At 37.7% G+C, this 21822-nt stretch overlaps 2 protein-coding genes across 2 annotated transcripts in view; both read left to right on the top strand.

Annotated features, from left to right (window-relative positions):
- Nucleotides 1–21822, top strand: part of LOC116788127 (sodium channel protein type 5 subunit alpha-like) — an 86761-nt gene that overhangs the window by 9929 nt on the left and 55010 nt on the right. The gene's annotated exons all lie outside the window — the stretch shown is intronic.
- LOC116788172 (sodium channel protein type 5 subunit alpha-like) overlaps nt 1–21822 on the top strand; it is a 34341-nt gene that overhangs the window by 1439 nt on the left and 11080 nt on the right. Inside the window, 18 exon segments of the mRNA XM_032690734.1 lie at nt 151–445; nt 1881–2063; nt 2810–2817; nt 4265–4393; nt 4630–4721; nt 6817–7023; nt 7637–7700; nt 8309–8453; nt 9770–9793; nt 9795–9956; nt 11723–11914; nt 13727–13829; nt 14742–14971; nt 15093–15245; nt 16037–16390; nt 17140–17592; nt 20468–20582; nt 21205–21359. Of these exon segments, the coding sequence (XP_032546625.1) occupies nt 179–445; nt 1881–2063; nt 2810–2817; nt 4265–4393; nt 4630–4721; nt 6817–7023; nt 7637–7700; nt 8309–8453; nt 9770–9793; nt 9795–9956; nt 11723–11914; nt 13727–13829; nt 14742–14971; nt 15093–15245; nt 16037–16390; nt 17140–17592; nt 20468–20582; nt 21205–21359 (3036 nt within the window). The 5' untranslated portion in view covers nt 151–178.

Raw genomic sequence — 21822 nt, 5'->3', positions numbered from 1 at the left:
AAATTTCTGTTCTACTCTATTCTATTATATTTTGATGCAGGGTTTCATAGAAGTCAGAAATTATTTATCTAATAGATAGTATTTTAAAGCTGTGTATTATTTCTGTTATTTTCTAATTGTTCATAGCTTTTTTTCTTCAATTGCTTCTAGCACTGGAAACAAACCTTAAGAAGGAAAAATGGATCGCTGGTGTTGGCCATCAGAAACAAACATCTTTCGACGTTTCACCCCTGAGTCCTTGGCAGCAATTGAGCAAAGAATTACTGAGAAAAAAAAGCAGCCAGACAAAGAGAAGAGTAAGGACCAGGGAGTTGAAGAAGACCAACTTACTCCCCAGCTTGATCTGCAAATCGGGAAAAAGCTGCCATCTCTTTATGGGGACATTCCATCAGAGCTCATTGGGGAACCCCTGGAGGATTTTGATCCGTACTACAGTGATCACAAGGTTAAAACTTCCAAAAGCATTTCTTTGATTTAACTTTGTCTGCTGAACTCTTAAGAGATAGTAAAAGCTCTAGTTGGGAGATGCTGAGTTTTGATTGTTGTGCAGACAGGTCTTTCAACATTCCTGACATCTTTTGGGGCAAGATTGCTAAGGTGTGCTCTACTTTATGCCATGAAGAGGTATCTTCAGTTCCAGTCAGCAGTCAGATTTAATGATGAGGACATAATACACATGATTGATACATTTCTACAGGAAATGTATTCTGGGATAAGGGATGCTTTGTTTTGCAGAACAATTCCTATGATGCCTGTGAGGCTGAACTGCCTGTGGTATAAACAGTGCCTGTCCAAGAGTAGATCATTTTTGAATTGCAGAAGCTTTCAGTGAGTTACAAAGATTATACCAATTTCGGGAAACATATTTGAGATATTTCCAGCACTCTGTGTAGCAAATCCATGCATTTGCATTGTTGTAAATTAATTTTCTGTTATTTTATGTCTCGTTGGCTTTGTTTATTGCACCATATTTATATTGCAAATCCTCCATGCAATTGCAAAGGAGTTGGTGGTGTTGTCTGTGGGAGTGTCTAAAGCAGATGCTGTAGGAATCCCTCCTCAATTAAATGTCTGTTGTATGATTGCTTACTGTTGGGGGGGACTTGAAGACTGTAGGAGGTTCCATGCAGTGCTGTGCTGCTGTCTTTATGAAATGACCAGCAAGGCATTGGAATATAATAATTAAATGGGAGAACATGCAGAAGACTTTGTTCTTCCAAAGATTTGTTTTCTCCAAGTAATCAAAGTAATAGTGTTGATGAAGAGAAACCGAGGCTGATTCAGTTGAAGAAATGTATATTAGGAAACTGTGTTTTTCATTCATGATATCTCATTTTTACTTGTAGCACAACTACAGAGCTGTGTGGAACTTGAGGTAGCTTGGAGGGAATTTACAGCGTTGCTTGATAATTTGGGGATACTTCAGATTTTTAATTTTTCCTTTGGATGTCTGGGATTCTGGCAGTCCTACACAATGTGTATTTTGTAAATAAGGTTTTGTAGCCTATAAAACTATCCAAGAGTAAGGTACCTCAAAGTGTGACTGTGACCATTTTTGCAGTCCTGGAATAGTAATTACTAGTTAATTGCCTTAAGTAGTTTAATTACTTTGATCAAGTGAATATGATCCCTTGCTCTTCACATTCATTCTCAATACTGCTTCTCCCTCTCAGGCAATAATGCACTTTTATAGAGCTGCTGTCTTTCCTTCCAAATGTGTATGGCCAGGTCACAGCTCCAAGTAAGAAAACAGGAAAGCTTTTCTCATAATTGCAGTTCGATATAGTTCTAGATGCAGACTTGAAAACCTGAACATTTACTTTTTGGGGAAATTTTAATTCCTTTAAATAGTTCATATCCTATGAATCTTTTCTTTGTAGACTTTTATGGTGCTAAATAAAAAGAGGACTATTTTCCGGTTTACTGCCACACCTGCCTTGTGTCTATTTGGTCCTTTTAATCCAGTCAGAAAAGCAGCAATTAAAATTCTGACCAATTCATATCCTTTCATTGGTTTCCCTTATTTGAATTTTAAAATATTCTGTACCATTTTCTGTCATTCTGTTCCTTTATTTATATGATTGTGAACATAAACTGTGAGATATATATGGCTGTGATAGAGATTTTTTAAAAGTTATTTTGAATCTTATTTTACAACAGCTGAGATATTTCCATGATGTTGGTACAAGCTGATATTTCAAATCAATTTTGCAGATATTGGTAGGAAACAACCTTTAGAGGCTATTGTATGATACTGTAGCCCTTTTCCAGAACTTGTTTGAAATCTCTGATGTGGTCACAAGGTTAAATTAAAAACATACAAACAAACAAAAAAAGCAAGCAAGGGACTCTCTTGTTTTTAAGATATGAAAGATGGGATTTATGGTGAAGCTTTGCTGGAAGAGTCTCATGTTCTCCTAAGAAATGTGTTCCACACTCAAGTTTAGAATGTTCTGAAGAGTGCCCGTCTTTCATATTTTTGAAACAATAGAACTGTAGTTTGGAAAATATCAGAATGTGAAGGATTTGCAGATGCAAAACCATCTGAGTAGTTTCTGCTTTTTCTGCTAAACTTCTCTACTTATTTGGAATTATTAGTTCTTAAAAATAGGTCCTTTTAGTGGAACTTATGTCTGACGTTGAATGTGTATTCCTACTATTAGAAATTACTGAATTTACTATTCACTTTCAATTAAACCCTACAGTTAAGAACAACTTTTAATTAAGAAATACCCCAAACAGTTTTATTAGATGGCAGGTGAACTTTTATGAAAGAATGTTTTTTCTTATGCATGTTTTCACTGCCTAGCACACAAAGTGAGAAAGCTTTCTGAGCTCCTGCAGAGCAAGGGGGTGTTTTACTAACATGTGAATATGGAATCCCAGTTTCAAAGAACATTGGTTACTATTAATGAAGATTTTTCAACTGGTTTTGATTAATTTATGTTTCTCATCTCTTCTGTTAAACGTGTTATGTCCCACTTAAGTTCTAACTTAGTTTCTTTGGAAAACACATGAAAAGTCCTGACCATACTCAAACCCAAAGTCATTATTTGAATGTCTGTATGCTTTTTGTGGGGAAAACAGGACCTTCTATGAACTTCTTTGTTTTATAATGTAGCATTTTTTCCTTAACTTACTATTCACATGTTTTGTGGTCTTTATTTTATTTACCTTGTACATCAATTTTTCAATTATGACTGTACGTAAGCTTCCACTGGAACTCAGCTGGATTGAGTAAGTATCCCAGTGGCTCTATGTTCCCTCTTTTTCCATGGATACTAACATGAAGGAGTCAAAAATTTAAACAATGTGGTGATCTAATTCAGGGCCTTGAAAATTCTCAGTCAGACCTCTGAGGAAGATTGAGGATTGTTATTATATCTCCCAGTCTTTGGTGGAGCTTCAGTGCCTTTTCTCAGAGGCTCACACCATGTGCCCTTTCCTCTGTGTTGGCTAATTTTGCCATCTACTGTGGCATGGAAGGTTGGCCCATTTTTTCTTTTAAGGATGGAACCTTTTAGAGAGACTGTGGGGTAGAATTCTAACTTAATATCTCTCCTTCTACAGCAATAACCTGAATGTCTGCCATGGTTGGCTCATGCAAAAACTAGAAAGGGATAAATGTCCATTCTGTTCTTTCTTCCTGTTTCCTGGTGACACTCCTGGGTCAGTTGTTCCCATTAGAAAGGCATCTCTTTGCAATGTCTTGCTACCTTTTGTACTTGTGCACTGTATCCAGTGCAACTTGACTTGTTGTTTTAGAATTAAATCTTGAAAATGTCCCCGGAGCCCCTTTTATCTTGGGGTAAGCATGGTGATAGGAAGAGCTTAATTTTCTGTAGGTTTGCTTTCCATGATAGAGTATTTCTCAGACTAAATGTATAAAACGTGCAAACTTTACAGGCTGAAATAAGTCTTTGTTCAATTGTTCTTTTGTTCTATTGTTCTGCCAGAATGTTGAGGCTTTGTGATTTTCCAGCCTGCTTTAGAGTACAAACACAGTGTTAAAAATGTTTGCTAAGGAAGTGTGAGTTATCCTTCACCTAGAAATAATATTGTCGGCTTCTGTGAACTTTTGTGTTACAGATTTACCACCTGCAGTCTTACTAGAATTCAGGAACACATTTTCTTATACCCATGATGCTTCAGAAAGTAATATAATCTGTCCTATCATAGAAAATGCCTGAATGTGCCTGAATGTGACTCAATCTCATTAATATTTTTATTTCTATAATCTTAATATACACTTTTTCCTCCTCAGAATTGCTTTTACTGGCATTTATACTACTGAAATGTTGATAAAAATAGTAGCAACAGGATTTGTTTGGAATGAATTTACCTTCCTTCGAGATCCATGGAACTGCTTGGATCTGTCTGTTACTATTGTAATGTAAGTAAAACTCAGTTGTTCTTTTCCATTGAAGGGAAAAAGCCACAGATAAAATACTATTTGATGTTGCTGAAATTCCTGAGAGTGTTTGGCATCCTACCTGCTAAAGAGTTACTGTGCTTGAACCACCATTTGCATACCTGTAAGGAGAAAAATAGTCATAGACTGGCTCAACATGCTTATGGTTTGAAAAGCAACATCCTTGGCATTCAGTTACATGTGCTTTCATTTTATAGGTACATTGCTATATTTATAGATATAGGCGATGTTTCACTTTTTGCATCTGTCAGAGTACTGAGGACTTTGAAAGCTGTTTCAGTAATACCAGGTAAGGAACAATCTTACTGCTATCCTCTCCATTTCACCAATCTGCTAATTCTGATTCCTCTCCTGTTCTTGTCCTCAGCTTTCTGGTCAGTTTTTGTGACAGCTCATGGGATCCTGTAATATTGTATATATATAGTTGCTTTTAGATGTGACTGTTTTACAGTCTGTAGTAACTCTCAGTAGCATCCTAACAGAATTGTTTTAATCATCTTTCCTCCAAATGGTTTTGACAAAGGCAAATTCATTTTCTCCATTTTTTATCCCATCACTAATGTTCAATTTTAATTAGCCCGGTTCCCTTGCCTCTTTACCTTAGTCTTCCTGGAGCAGCCTCCTCTATTTGATGTGTTCTCTTAGCACAATATGGTTACACCCCCATATTTCTGTTTCCTTAGCTTAATTAGCTTGCTAAGATTCAGTGGCTTAATCTTCTCTGTTTTTTTCCCGAGAATGCTGACTTCAAAATATTTGAGACTTTCATTTGTTTCCTTACTGACCACAGCCACTATCTGGATTCAGTGTAATACTTTCAGCAGTATGTTGCATATACCATCCAGATACTCAATATGTCATGCCCCTAACTAGGATACCAAAGGATGATTTCAGGGTCTACCTGCAAAAATTCATTTGAAAATCTGTCAATGACTATATATGTTGTCATAATATATATTGTTTACCTATTCTATGTAATTACAAATATAGTTTTGATTTAGCTCTGAAATTATAGCAGGAATTAAACATAGAAAGTGTTTAATTTTATTGTCAAAACCACACATAATACTTTTCCTTTCATATTCCGCATGGAGAACAGAGATCAAATATAATTTGACTTTTTTTCTTATGAAAAATCCTGGATAACACTGTCTGCTTATATCATACCTCAGATTCAATTATTCTGCCTCAGTATTGGGCTTAAGTTTATATATAAGGCATTTTCTCAGAATCCCAGAATGGTTGAGTTTGAAAGGGACATCTGGAAGTTGTCTGGTCCCCCTCACTGCCCAAGCAGGGCCACTGAGAGCTGGTTACCCAGGACCAGGTGCAGACAGCTTTTGTGAATCTCCAAGGATTGAGACTCCACAACCTCCCTGGGTAACCCGTGCCAGTGCTCAGTCACCCTCTCAGTAGAAAAGTGTTTCCTTATGCTCAGATGGAACATCCCATGTCTCGATTTGTGCCCATGGCCTCTGGTCCTGGCACTGGGCACCACTGAAAAGCACCTGGATCCATCCTCTTTGCACTCTCCCTTCAGATTTGTGCAGACATGGAGGAGATTCCCCTTTGAGCCCTCTCTTCTCCAGGCTGACCAGGCCCAGCTCAGCTTTTCCTCATGGCAGAGTTGCTCCAGTCCCTTCACCATGTTTGTGGCCATTTGCTGGACTCTGCAGTGTGTCTATGGGCCAGAACTGGAGCCAGTAGTCCAACTGTGACCCCATCAGGGCTGGGTAGAGAGGAACAATCATCTCCCTTGACCTGCTGGCCATGCTCTGCCTAAGACAGCCCAGGAAACAGTCACCCTCTTTGTCACAACGCACTGTTGCTGGATCATGTTCAGGTTGGTGTCCTCCAGAATGCCCAGGACTCTTTCTGCCAAGCTCTGTTCCAGCTGGCTGGTCCCCAACATTTATATGTTTCCTTACTAATGTCGTAATTGTTCTTTTACTTTTAAACTGGTGTCATCTGTAAGGGATTACCTTCTAAGGCAGAGTTCCCTGAGGCCAGCAGAAGCTGTCCTTCACTGTAATGTGTATTTGGCACAGAGTGGAGTACTTATTTAGTGTTAATCAAGCACAGAAACAGAAAGCTGCCCCTATTCATTAAAGACTTTACTAGGCTACCATCTTAATTTAGAATTTGCAAGATAGTAAAATTAATGTTAGTACTAAACAGAAGCCAAAGAAGTTATGATTAAGAAATTTAGGGAAAAATGCTTTACTCCCTGCTATGCTTTCTTTTACCTCATTTAATACTCAGAAGTTACAAACCTGTTTACTCTGATTGTTTTTAAGATACTTGCAACTGCTGTGTCTTGTCATATGGAAATGTCACTGCATTCCTCTTCTCATTTTGCATATTATTGGATCTTATTTTTCTAGGTTTGAAAATCCTGGTAAATTCAATTGTTGAATCCATTAAGAAACTTGCTGACGTGTTGATCTTGACTGTATTTTGCTTGAGTATATTTGCTCTGATAAGCCTCCAGCTTTTTATGGGCAATTTAAGATTCAAATGTGTCCTCAATAATACTGTGTACAGTGACTCATTATGTAAGGATCCCAAGATCTATGTACCAAGTGATGAAGGTAAATGTTATTCTTTTCTCTCTTTACATAAGTTGTGTATCTTCCTATGAATGTCTTGAATTTCAGAGGTATGTTAAACTATAGTTGCATATATTTCTCCCAAGAAAGGAAAACCCTTCTGTTTGCATGAGTCTTAATAGGAAGTCTCTGGGACAAGTGAATATGAAATTAATGAATCTTGGATTTGGAGAAAGATTAGCAGTCTTTGGGATAGATGGGGCTGTGTTTTCTATAATCATTTGCCTTTTTACCTGTGCATGGTACAGGGATCCTAATTTTAGGGGTACTGCACAGGGAATTGTTATTTTTCCATCATTTTTGTATATTTCAGGGATTTTGCCTACTTCTCACAGAGATTTGTACTTTTAGCAGAGACGAGATGAAGTCTTACACTGTGAGTTGAGCCGTAAATAGTTGCTATTTTTTTTAATCTGTCATAGAGACAGATCTGCTGAGAATCAGCCCTATACGTCCTTTGTTGTGAAAGGATCCTTCCCAGAGCTTTGATCCATCAGGGTGTTTATCAAGTGCAGTAAATGTATGGTTTCCTGTCAGCAGGCTGTGCAAACTGACAACTTCTGATTTTATGATTCCTTGATTTATTTTTTATTAGATATCTGCCACAGAATGAATGGCTCTTCTGAGATATTGCTCTGTGGGTTCAGTTCAGATCCCGAGTAAGTGAACAAAGCAGTTTTAGTACTTTCTTAATTTGTTCCTCCAGATGTACTGTGGTTTTGTTTCTGGTCTAAGGGAATGGTGAGGATTTTTCAGGAGGAGAGGGTGCTTGTGTGTCATTAAATCAAAAGGCAGATATTTCACCTCAGAAAAAGAATGAAGCACAAGGATGCAACCAGTTATGTATGTAATTTGTTGCTAACCACTGGGAATGTAATGGTAAGGTAGAATGATATAAATGAGGAGAGGAAGAGACCAGTAAAGACCTGTTAAATATTAATAAACTCTCCTCTCTTCATCTTGGTGAATTACTAAAAAGTAAAGATAATTCCATTTTCCTCCTCTCTGTGTATTTGTTTGCACGTAAACAACATCAGGGGAGACTTTTTGTCTAGTCCTAAACTAAGATTTCTGTCTAGTTTTCTCTGATTAGACAAATGGCTTTCTAGGATGATTTGATATAAATCAGCCCTTCTGGCAGAATAAATTGGGGAATAATGAAATGGACTTTCAGATAAACTGAACAAATTTGATGTTGTCTATTGGGTGCTTTCGGGTAACATTAAATCTCCAAGTAAGTATTGTTTAATCTTTATTTTGTGGTTAGGAAAGAGTGCCCAGAAAACTATACCTGCCAGAAGATTGGGCAGAATCCTGACTTTGGTTACACAAGTTTTGATCATTTTGGCTGGGCCTTCCTCTCCGTATTCCGTCTGATGACACAGGATTCCTGGGAGCGTCTCTACAGACAAGTGGGTACTTTTATTACCTGATAGAATGACTTGACACATGCAATTCAGAGCTACTAGAAAAATCTCTACTGGTTTGAACCTTACTGACACCACATTTCCTTCAAAATCCATGTAAATATTAAGGAAGTAGGTTCAAGTGACTAAGTTGTAACACCTTCTGCAAGGGACATCGAATGGGAGCAATCCTGCTGGGAATGGTCATAGTTCTGTAGGAGAACACCCTGGGGTCAGTGGTTAAGAGTGAAATATCAGTATGGAACCCCCCAATAGTTGGGATAACCAGCAGATCCAACCAGTGAGCTCACTGCTGCTGCAGGGAGCGTGAGGACTTGCTGCTTTCTCTGTTCCTCCTCCTTTTAAATCCTGACTCCTCACCAAATCTTTTGGCTCAACATTTTAGTTTCAGATCATTTTTGACAACTGACATTAAAAATTTGGAGGCTTGATATTTTGATTCAGAGAGTTGAATGTAACTTTTGAATTCTGGTGGGTTGTTTTTTTTCAGAAATGCTATACAAATGCCTGTAGACAACTCTCTGGATCCCTTATGTCTATACAGTGCCTTTGCTAGCCAAGAATTATCCTCTACCTTGTTCTGTAAATTTCATATTGTCCATTTTAACTTTTTTTTCCCATCAACTCTTATTAACTTAAGACTTCTTTTTTAGAATAGATATAATTTCTTTTTGTCATTTAAATGTCTCGGAGCTTAATTTTGAACCGTCTCCTCTGCTGCCATTTAAACAAATGTAAGAGTAAGATAATCACTCTCAATATTGACTCTGATTCTGTAATTATAACATCTTTCACGGTTGTTTAGATAATCCCATCTTTATTTCTGAGTTTCATTAATTTCTTCTGTAGCCACCTGTATAGCTCTTCAGTGCTGAAGTTGTCTTCTCATAACTTAACCTTTGATGTTCATTTACCCGATTTGCTGGGAGTTATTTAATTAATTTAATTTTAAGAATGGGTCTTATTAATTCTTCTTTGCAGTTTAAGGTATTGTTATGAATATTTGAGGTGTTATGCTAGAAAGAAAACATGGTGTGAACATAGAGAGGATTTTAAGATCTGAAATCCATTTACTTCAAGGCTGAGGGAACTTTTGACTGGATTTATTTCAGGCCTTCTGTATAACTTGGACCAGAGGCTGATCTTAATAATTTAATAAAAATTGTTGTTTAATAAAAATAGTGCAGTATGTTAAACCTTTTTATTGCGTAGGAAAAGAAATTTTTTAAAGTTAGTTTGCAATTGTATCGTAAACGTTAGTTTGTTAAGAATATATCACAATTTTTACCTTTTCCTCACAGACTATCCGTACATCTGGAGTGACCTGCTTTTTTTTTTTTTGTGGTATTCATCCTTCTCTGCTCATTTTATCTCTTCAATCTGGTCTTGGCTGTGGTAACTACGGCATATGAAGAGCAAAACAGAGCTGAAAGAGAGGCCAAGAAAAAACTACTTCAGGAAGCCAAACAAATTATAAAGAAAGAACAGGTTTGTAAATTATTACATATAATAAATGGTTCCTTCTGGTTTTTTCTGTATGTGAATCAGGGAAATGATGTTTTGAATTAAACATATGTTTCTTGCAATACTTTCTCACACTTCATTTCTCTTTGTGTCTCTATAAATGCATCTGTGTATGTATATATGTAATTGAATATATAAACATTTCTGTGAAACAAAAAGCCATCACTGAATTTTAGGATTTGCAGATCTGACATTTTACAGGAATGGCTTGCTGGCAAGTTTGTACCTTTTATGGTATTGCAGAGGTGCTGCACTCCATGGTTTTCCATGGTTCTTGTACACTACCATTATTGTTGTGGACAGAAATTCCTTTCTCTGGGTATTCCTTCTTGCTATTACTGTGTAGTCTCATGATAGAAATATGAGTGGATACGTTTACATCCATGAGAAAAATTGTCATTTCTACAGTTCCCAGAAGTTGGAGGTTCCAGTGCCGACAGAGTTCAGGCCTGATTAAAAAGCCTTCCAGGAGCCACAGTGCTCAGCACTTTAAAGGTTGTCAGGCCTCTTTCTGAGTGACAGGATGCAGGAGGTCTATCAGTTGACAAGCGCAGGAATAGTCTTTAGACAGTAGAGTTAATAGACACACATCAGATTTCCACAATGTTTCCTCTTGGCATAGTATTGTTCCAATCATTCATGCCTTGGTCTGTAAGGGACCAGGGATCACCTGTTTTTATTTCTGATAATCATTGAGTCATGGAATCACAGAATGGTTTGGATAACAAGGGACCATCAAGATTCTCCAGTCCAGGATGGTCTGGAACACCTTCCACTAGACCAATCCACTAGATTCCTCCAAACCCCATCTAACTTGGCCTTGAACACTTCCAGGGATGGGGCATCCAGAGCTTTTCAGGGCAACTTATGCCAGTGCCTCACCACCCTGCCAGGGAAGAATTTATTCATAACATCTAATTGAAATTTCTCTTCTTTCCCTTTAAAACCATTAGCCCTTGTCATGTCACTACTTGCCCTTGTAAAAAGTCCCTCTCCAGCTCTCTTAGAGCCTCTTCAGGCACTGGAAGGGGCTGTAAGATCTCCCTGGATCCTTCTCTTCTGCAGGCTGAATGACCCCGACTCTCTCAGCCTGTCTCCAGAGCAGAGTTGCTCCAGCCCTCAGAGCATTTTTGTGCCCTTGGGCAGGTCCATATCCTGCTGATGTTGGGGGGGACACAGGAGCTGGACACAGCACTGCAGGTGGGGTCTCATGAGAGGGGAGCAGAGAGGGAGAATCATGTCCCTTGACCTGCTGCCCATGCTTCTCGTGATGCAGCCCAGGACACAGTTATTTCTGGGCTGCAGGCCCACGCTGCTGGGTCATCTCAAGCTTCTCATCCACCAGAAGTGAAGCTCTAAGCCAAGGTAACAGGATGGGTTGAAAATTATTGGTGAGACCTATTGTATCTTGTAACTTTTTATAAAAGATACTTCTGATTTACTGCTTACAGTCAAAAAAGTCAGATTTGTAAGAGGCCATGCAAATATTGCCCAGCAAGTATCCAATTTCATCATTAAGGTGTCATCATCATGGCTAGGCTTCATGAACAAAGATTTGGGACTGCCTGGCAGCACATTAAGGTGTAAGGCATCACCATTTTACCAAATTCCTCAGCATTCAGCCAGCATAATAATTTAATAGAGGAAAAATTAAATTGAATATTATCGTAGTCCATGTGTTGGCATTTGCCTTGTGTTAATAAACAGACCTTTGGCCTTTTCTTTTACAGGAGGTGGCTGCAGCAGAAAGCAGCAAGGCCTTGCAGGTTGGGTCTGAAATGCCAGTTGCTGACTTGAAAAATTCAAAAGGGAAAGACAGTAATAGAGAAACACCTATTTTAAGACAAAATGTAATTTTAGATGATCAGGAGAAAGAGGAGCAAATATTTCATTCACAGCCTGGTCAGAGCCACAAGAAGCTTGTAAGTATTTGAAATAGAAAATATATTCATTCGACCTTGGTGTGATATGACAATTCACTGAGCAGAAAAGCTTTCTTTCTTTGCATTTTTTTCCTCTCTGGTTTTTTTTCCCCCTCTTTCTGCATTCATTGGAATAACTTGTTTTTAAAGCAATCTGAAAATTATATTTTGGGTTGTAAGGGAGACAGCACATATAGACTTGAACAGGAAGTTGGAAGTGGCTACTATATGTCAGTAGTGCACATTAGTATTTGATATTAAAATAATTTCATATTGAAAAACAAAAAAAAAAGAAACAAAAGAAAAGCCTAGAGCATGATCCAATGTGAGATGCTCTGACACAGAGTTCTTTCATTAGTCAAATAAACATAAACTGCAACAAACATGACAATTACTGGTGTCTCTCCTGCAGCTGAGGACTCTTCAAACAATGTGCTCTCTACTTTCATCACAAAAAGAGGCTAAAGACAGTAAGTCAAAGAGAAAAAAGTATATCAGGTAGAAACATTTTGGTAGGACTTAATCATTTTATAACAACTTGAATGGACTACTCCTCTAGAGCATATCCCTATTTTAAATCCCAGTTTCTCATCCCCAGTTATTTCCCTCAGCTAAAGACAGATGAGCAGCAGTAACCAGGTCAGTGTCAATTCCTTTGCTATGTCCATTCTATGACAGTTCTATCAGCTAAATTTTGGGTAGTTTTTCATTAAAATATCAAAATGGTAAAGAGAAATAATGATTATTAAACCCCTGAGGCCAAGGATATCAGTTTCATTCAAGTTGTGCTGAGAGGGAATATCAAGGTACTGGGCATTGTGATGTGGTCAGTCTGTCCCCTCCCAGTCTGTCTGGTTCCCTGTCAACTGGTAGTTCTAATTATATCCTTCCTGATACTGGAATCTTTGTTTGGTTAGAGCCTGGTGCTAATAACACCAAGATTGTGGGTTCAATCCCTCCATGGGCAATTCACTTAAGATCTGGAACTGGATGATCCTCGTGGGTCCCTTCCAATTCAGGGTACTCTGTGAAATTTCAGTGAAATTCTTTCTGATTTTCTCTACCTCAGAGTCTCACATATTCTTTGCAGCCCGTGTTTTACAATTGTCTACTTAATCTTGAGAAAGTGTGTGTGTTAATGTGTCATGAACAGAATATTTGATAATAATGCACTGTATCCCATATGATACAAGTCTTGGCCTGTCTGTCCTTGAGCTCACATCAGGAGCACTGAGCTGAGCATTCTGTGGCTTCTAATGAAAACGAAAGTAGTGCCATTCCTAGTTTTAAGCAGTTCAATATTAGTAGAGATCTAGATAGGCCTGGTAGTGCTGGAGAAAACAATAATTTTTGTAAATTACTTGACTATTTTTCATATTAATAAATATATATTATTTATTAATAGTCAATAATTATCATTGTTAAATAGGCAATAGTTTATTCAAACTGATGACCAGTGTTCTTTTTGTCTGCTCTCCTCATCAGTCACTGGAAAGATGGAAGGATTCTTTTCCCTTGCCCCATTAATGTTTCCATACTTCTTCTATAATGACATTATTATTGTTATTAAATATTTTCCGAAGGAAACAACATCATGAAGAAATTTACTGGTTTTGATGAAGCACTCTTTGCCTTCAAAGCAAAGACCTGATAGTGTTGTATTTTTTTGTTTTGCATTCTTTCACCAAAGTAAACCTTTCCTTCAATGTGTATTTAAAAAGGCATATTTATCTCATGCTGGACATAATTTTTGTATTGCCGGTTTTTCATATTCCCTTGGTATGTTATCTTCTGTTGTCTTTCTAACCAAAGAGGAAGGTGCTACTGTCTTATGATGTGTCAGTGGATTCTATTAATGATCCTTTCCGAAGACAGAGGTTAATGAGTGCAGCTGCTATTCTTACAGACTTTTCAGGTGAGTCATTTTTCCTATGACATTGTGTAATGTGACCTGAGAGATCAAACTGTCTCAAACACTCAGCATTATTTTAAAAGCCACTAGGGGAAATTATGCTGCAAATGTAAATTTCAGGAAAACAAATATTCTCCTATCTCATGTAATTGTGACTGTAACTCACAGTTACCAAGGGTAAATCATGCCTGACCAACTTGCTTGAAAGAAGACAATTTCCAAGTGTGTGTGAGCAGAAACGTTGCCCATTTTCAGAGGAACAGGTTGTGCAGTCTCTGCCCTGATGGCTGACCCTGCTTGGAGAAGGGGGTTGCACTACAGATCTCCTGAGCTCTCCTCCAACCTCACTTATAACCCTGTCCTCAGCTATGGACACCTGTGGCTGGGCAGGTTCAACCCAAAGGAAACAGGTTGTCATTCTCCCAGAAACAGTGATTTCTCTCCTTAATGCAGATCCTTTGTCATCCTTTAATAGTGTAATCATAGAATCATGGAACAGTTTGTGTTGGATTGCACCTTAAGGATCATCTTGTTCTTGCTCCCTGCCATGGGCAGGGACACCTTCCACTAGACCAGGTTGCTCAGAGTCCCATCCAACCTGGCCTTGAACACTCCCAGGGATGGGGCATCCACAGCTTCTCTGGGCAACCTGTGCCAGGGCCTCCCCAGCCTCACAGGAAAGAATAATAAACACATGAAGAGGTGGGGACTATCCCCTGTTTCTGTCATTATGACATTTGTTGATGGTGATCTGCAATAGCCTGTGATTGGTTTGTGTAGTAGGAGTGAAACAGGTTTTTTTCAATGATGCCATTCTGCTCACATGTGATTAATTTTTCTTTCCAGTCTGTTTCCTGACTTGTGAATAATCCACACAGGATTATTCATATGTCACTTTCCCTCTTTCTCTGCTAGAGTCCAAAGTGAAATGTCCTGCATTGTGGAAACGTTTTGCTCTAAAGTGTCTAGTTTGGAATTGTTGTCCATTCTGGAGAGCTGTCAAAGAGAAGGTGAAATTGGTGATTTTGAATCCGTTTGTTGAACTCTTTATCACAGTTTGCATTATCCTGAACACTTTATTAATGGCTACGGAGCACCCTGGCATGTTGCCAGAAACCAGAGAAATGATTACTATAAGTGACCAGGTAAGTGAGGTCTATGTTAGGGTGAATATGGAGTTATAATCCTGTATTTATACTGGAATAGTCCTATAAGGAGACAGATTTCTTGAGTGACCTTTTCTGAATTTCTTTTTTGTCTTTCCAGGTTTTCACTCTGATTTTTACACTAGAAATGATCTTGAAAATCATTGCTCTAGATCCTTACTACTATTTTCAGAACAAGTGGAATGTTTTTGATAGCTTGGTTGTTTTGATTGGCCTAGTGAGCTTTGGAACCAATCTGTCACCTTTCCGTGTGGTAATGAGGTCTTTACTATTTTTTAAAAGCACATGTATAGTATAGATTTTTGAATGATTACAGTGAAATACCCTCTTATTATTTTACTGATGAACCTGTTAAATCAGTTCTCTTTGCTGGTAAATAGTAAGCCAACAGGAATATTTCATTGAATAGATAGTAAAAGTTCCTTGACAGCTTTTCCTTTTGAGCTGAGATTTGTAAAATAGCAGAGCTTTTCTCAGGGCTTAGTCTTGGCCTTGAGGGCTCTTCAGTGCTTTCCTCCATTTTAGGGAGAAAGAGGAGTTGTTCTGAGGTGTCTGTGTATGACATTGCTTTTGTATTTATGTCCTTACTGTATATTTTTAAATGCTGAATTTACTAATTATTTCAAAATGCTTCTTAGCATTTCAGTCCACAAGCCTAGAAATGCAGAGATTTTCACAGCCCTGAATCCTAATTTGACTAAATACCTCCTTTGTACTCGTGGGGGTACATAGAGTAGGTCCCACCTGGCTTTTCAGATCCTATTTTAAGTCTGTTTGGTGAGAGGTATAAAAAAATATTTGTCTTATTGCATTTGACTAAAACTCAGTAATTTCATAACCTTTTCCAAGTACCCATGATCTACTTCATTGTATTCTTGTATTTTTATTGCTATTAATATTATTAGACTGACACACTCTCATATCTAAAATAGCACAAACAATTTGAAACCTGCATGATAAATGCAGGGTCTGGTTTTTATGTGGGCTGTGCTGTCTGGGCCGTGTTTGACCTCACCTTTTTTTCTCTTATGTTTTATTTTACAGATCAGGATCTTCAAATTGGCAAAGTATTGGCCAACCTTAAATACTCTTATGAAAATAATTCTAGACTCATCTAGTGCTGTGACTAACCTCACTCTGGTTTTGGGTTTCACTGTAATTATTTTTGCTGTACTAGGAATGCATCTTCTGGGCAGTGATTATGAAGAAAAATTCCATAAAATAAGCTCCAGTAAGGAGTTACGCTGGCATATGAAGGATTTCAGTCATTCAGTCCTGATTGTATTCCGAATATTATGTGGAGAATGGATTGAAATGATGTGGGAATGTATGGAAGTGGCTGGAAAACAGAAATGTATTACCTTTTTCTTGCTAGTCCTGGTGATAGGAGACCTGGTGGTGAGTTTTAAGCTAATTCCCAGTCCCTACTGAATGCATCCAGTTACACTGGCAACTGACTTTTTCAGAGGGAAACTTTATCATTTCAAGAGTATTCACACTATTCTCTTTTCTGGATGTCACTTGACATGTTTTTCTGCTGTCTTTTTTTTTTTTTTTTACTTTTCCCCTGTTTTTCTCTTTCTCACACAAGAGGTAGAAGCAATGCCAAATTATTCCCTCTACCCACAGTATAGAAGTGCAGTGCTTCTGATAATGTGGTGTCTGATGTCTTCATCTTTTGTGTTGGTAGGATCCAATAACCAACTGTTCAGTGCTTTTAATGCTTATCAACTTGTATTATCAAGAGTTTACCACACCCAGATTTTCTGGTTTGTATGACATATAGTAGATGGAATGTAAATGTACTGGAAGACAAAATCTTTTTCATCTGCTTGGTTTGTTGGTCTATACCAGAACCTTTTGGATGTGGTGTTATTAAGATTCATCTTTGCTCTTTTTCAACATATCTATCTCCTCATATGTTATGGACATCAGAGCAGGTGAAAATACATTTGATATACCCAAACCCTCACTTCCTTCCTTTCTCTCCTGCCATTCCTTCCAGAAGGGGCCAGATCATACTATAACAATATTGCAATATAATAGTAAATAATTTCATGGCAATGTTGATGAAAGCAAGACTGAGGGTTTCTGAAGTGACTTTTCTGTTAGCAGTGGTGTCTCCAATTTACTTTAACTGTTTTAAGGTGCTCAACTTGTTCATTGCCCTGCTGCTGAGTTTGTTTGCTACTGACAGCTCAGGAGGACAAGAGGAACCTGGAGAAAGGACTAAATGTCAGATTGCCCTTGCACAGATTCACCAGGGCCTGAAGTCTTTGAAAGACAGGATTCTAAGTCCTCATGGCAGAAAAATGAAAGGAAGCCTCAGAAAAGCAGACAAAAAGAAGACTTTGGAAGAAATTTCTGGCAAAAACATAGAGGATAATAATTACGCCATGACAGATGTCAGAAAATACATAGACAACAATTGCTTTGACATCGAGTGTTACCATAATGAAGAGCATTCCTCAATATCAAGGAAATACGAAGATCTTTCCAGCAGTCACAGTACCTGTGTTCCCATTGAAGCAGCAGAGAGTTACAGTGACAAAAGTGATGATGAGCACATTGTGTTCACAGAAACAGAACACAGAAAGCAGGTAAGAACTATTCACATTTAAAACAAAATATGTAACTTACATCTGTAATTGCCATCTCAAAGACTCCACAATAAATATTATCCCTTCTGTCATTTCTGCCATTTTACTTTCTTTGTTCTTCTATTACAAAGGCTACCAAATAGTCTTCATTTGCCAAAGACATTTTGAATATCCGCTTTTTCACCATTCTCTTTGTGGACAGCCCTAATTCTGCTTTTGTCAGGTTTTTTTCCATCTATTGCTGTCAACTGATAAACGAAGTTTGATGAAGACAGATATTCCTTCTTTTTGTCTCTTTTGTCTTACACTTGGATAGTTTCTAACACAGGCCTCTTCTGCTGCTTATATGTTGCTTTGCAGTTGCATGGCATCCAAAGAAAATGGAAAGAAAAGCTGCACCTCAAAAAAGAATTTATTTTTTTTTTAATTACGTTTTCACCTCTATGATAGTTTGGATTCCCCTTTATATCTTGTGATTTTCTTGCATTGGGCAGGATAAAGCTCAAGTCTTTCTGCATGTCAGTTAGACATTTATACTGTCATGATCGTACATAGGCCTGTTTGAGATATTTCAGGTATCTGTCAGACCCATCCAGAACTGTCAAATAGGACACAGGAGCTATAGGAACTCTTTTCACCAAGTTACAGAATTTTTTAGGTAGGAAGGGACCTCTGGAGATCATCCAGTCCAACCCCCCTGCAAAAGCAGGGTCACCTAAAGAAGGTTACAGAGGAGTGTGTACAGGTAGGTTTGGAATGTCTCCAGTGGTCAGTGTCTAGATGGACTGCTAGGATCCATTTCCTATGGTTTTGGTCATATTAGGAAGCATTGCCAATGGAATATCTTTGGAAAAATTTTCAAAGAAGCAAAAATTGCTGATCACCTTAGAATCATCTGTGGCCATTTCAAATATGTTATCCAGAAGCATTTGATGACAAAAACTGCTGCAGTGGAATCTGGTCTTTCTTGGAACTTGTGGAGGCAAAAGGACTGAGAACTGATGTGGATTACTTAGGTCTTCTGCCTGTAACTGGAAGTATGAGACTGTTGGGGTCCAGCTGCAAAGGTTAATTGGATGCAGGAATCCATCCCTGGGCTAAATGTATTTCTTGGGGAATTATACATTTCCACAGTAAAACCTCAAGAGCACACTATATGAAATCAAGGAAGAAACCATTCTATTACAAACATTTTAAGGATATCATTTAATTATCTGTAAAAAGACAAACATGCTAGTGGAAGATTCTCTGCCCATGACAGGAGGTTTGGAACTAGTTGATCTTTAAGGTCCCTTCCAACCCAAACCCTTCTGTGATTCTATGGTTGAAACTTTTGCGGATGTTTTAGATTCTGTAAAAGAATTTTGACTTTTAAGAATGACTGTCAGGAAAGAAAAATGTGAAAAATCAACTGTTTTACATAATTTCCTGCAGGGAGACAGATTACGACATAAAGAACAGCGGCAGAGGTCAGGCAGCTTCAGTCAGATTTCTGGGACTCCTGAAGCTATAAATGTTTTCATAGGAACACATGAAAAGCAAGAGCAAAAAGAGGGAATTCTAACTTTTATCATCTTGTGGAATATGCTAGAGATTCAAACTGTCACAGATGTTCTCTCATTCAGCAATGACAGGTCAGGTTGGGATTTTCTGAAGAGTAGCAAGTATAATGCCTGTGGAGGTGGCACATCTCTCTAGAGGCAGTAATAGCATGGAGGTTTGTCTCTCATCAATAGCCACGGTTAATGGTGTAACTTAATGTATAATTTTGTACAAAATAAGTAAACAGAAATTAACCAGGAAACACACTTACTTTAAGCATGTCTGATAGATGCTACTTGTTTCTATGGATAATTCTGTTTGCTGTCATTCCTGGATAAAAAAAGGTGCTCTCTAGAAATGGTTCCCTGAGCAACCATGCTTTTTCTGGTATAGAAACCCAGCTCATTCTAATATTCTAATACAGTACAGTTCCATGTCAAAAAAAAGGTGGAGAATCATGGCTTGCCTCTGATGACCTAGAAAATTAAATGGAAGTTCAGCATCTTTCTGATTACTACGCCCAAAAGTCAAACCCCATTAGTATTTCCTGGTTTTAGGCAGAGTTGCCAGAATTTTTCTTTGTTATACATTATTGAAATGTGTTTATATTTAAAAATAATATTGAAAACATTGAAGTGCCCATTAATTTAAATAATTCCGCTTTTGTATATGGTGAAGATTCCCTAAGACCTTAGATTAGTGTAGAGCATCATGGCTGTCGACAGAGGAAATTCACCCTTTTTCTGGCTTCCCATTCTTATCTCTATCCTCATGCCTTCCCTTTCCATGCCATTCAGGGCACTTACATATTATGGTTGATAGATATCTTTACTCTTTTTTCCTTATACTTGCTTTCCTTATTGTCTTTAGTTTTACAAGTGTGCAGGTTACCTCCCAGTAATTACAATTCTTTGAGGTGTGTAGACCATACATACATTTCTGTCCTGCTAGGCCTTCCCATCTTCAAGCCTTTTGAGACATGGTTTGTATCTCTGAAAATGAAAAGAGAATTGAATTGGCCTGAAGAAGTCAGACTTTTGTCCAAAGCTGTAGCATAAGAAGGTCTTCTTCTTCCTGCATGTCCTGTTTACATGACTACAAGAAACCAAGAAACTTATTAAATTGAAACCATGGAAACAAAGAGTAGGGATTGGTTTTTTCTGTCCTATTGTTTCTAATTTCATTTTGGTAGTTCAGCAACAGTAAGGTAATTTATAGACTGCAGAATTCCTTTGGCGAGGGGTGCAGGCAATTATAAATTTCATTTATTGTTGGCTTGTTAACCTTAATAATGAAACAAATAAATTCTCCTCTTTCTCCTTCTCCCATGCAGAAATGTGGTGCTGCTCACAGCTTTTCTGAAGCCAGCAGTGTGGATGCAGCTGTTGGTCTGGAGATGTTTTCCCAGACTAAAAACTCACACCTGCCTAAGGACTGTTTTGGAGAAAGTAGGAATCTTTTCTGTATTGTGATAATACCAAATGAACCAGTGTTAAATAATATCCACTTGGAACATGTCCAAATTAGCAGAATCTGTTTTCCTGCTCATCCCAGTGTTGACATCTGCCTTTGATTACCTGACCATCTCCTTAGACTCCATTGTCTCTCATGCTTCAAAGCTTCATGAAGAATGTTTCTGGTGCAAAGCAGTGAACAGGGAGTGTAGTTGTAATGTCTCTGCAGTGCAAAACAGCGTAATAATCAGTAAAAATAATAATTGACTAACTTACTAGTAAAGTAATATTTCTTTTCAAAACAAAAAGAAGAAATAAACTTATATAGAGGTAAAGGTGCTTTTTCTCTTGTGCCCACCAGCCTTTCTGAAGAAGGGCACAAGAGCTTATTTGTTTTTTCCATGTATGTGTTACTCTATTAAAAGAGATGATTTTGGCACACAAGTTTTTTATTTTCTTTATCTTTAGATAATTTCAACCACAGCATCACCTCATAGGTAAAACAGCACATTCTTTCTCTAGTCTATAGAAGCTCTCTTTAAGATACCTTGTACTGTTTTGATTCCATATCTCAGCATTTTCCATGGAACCAATATACTGTTCTTTCTCTTTTCAGATTGTGGTAAACGTTTCCCATGTTGTGTAGTGGATATCACTAAGTTTCCAGGCAGAAGTTGGTGGAACTTCAGGAAAACCTGCTACAGAATTGTTAACCATAGCGGGTTTGAATATTTTATGATTTTTGTGATAGTATTGAGCAGTGCAGCACTGGTAAATTGCATTTAATGTCTCTAATTTTTAATTGATTGTTGTCAATAAGGAAAAAAATAATATTTGATTGATTTCTTCTACTCTGACATTCCTTCCCACAGGGAGAGATAAGAATGTAGTAAATGTATCCCTTAACAATTATAAGGCTTTCTCCCACTTAGATAAGATACTTAAATATATGGATTTAACTATATGGAATTGTAGTTTTTCATGTAACATAGCTCTTCCTACACTTGTGTGTTAATTACAAGGCTAAACTAGCGTCTGAAATTACTTTGCACTTTTAAATAAAATAATATCACTTCTAAAAGTTTAAAGCATTTTTAAAATATTATGATCAAAATCTCAAAGTGAAGCTGGCTGTAAACTGACAGGTGAGGTAATGTTTTGTTCCTACCCTGATCAGATCCATTTCTACTCAAGAATAAGGGAACTTTTATGATTTGAAAGCATATTCACTGTC

Source organism: Chiroxiphia lanceolata, chromosome 1, assembly GCF_009829145.1.
Source record: "Chiroxiphia lanceolata isolate bChiLan1 chromosome 1, bChiLan1.pri, whole genome shotgun sequence".
Taxonomy (NCBI): domain Eukaryota; kingdom Metazoa; phylum Chordata; class Aves; order Passeriformes; family Pipridae; genus Chiroxiphia; species Chiroxiphia lanceolata.
Note: the sequence above shows the minus strand (reverse complement) of the source record. Positions and strands in the feature narration are given on the sequence as shown.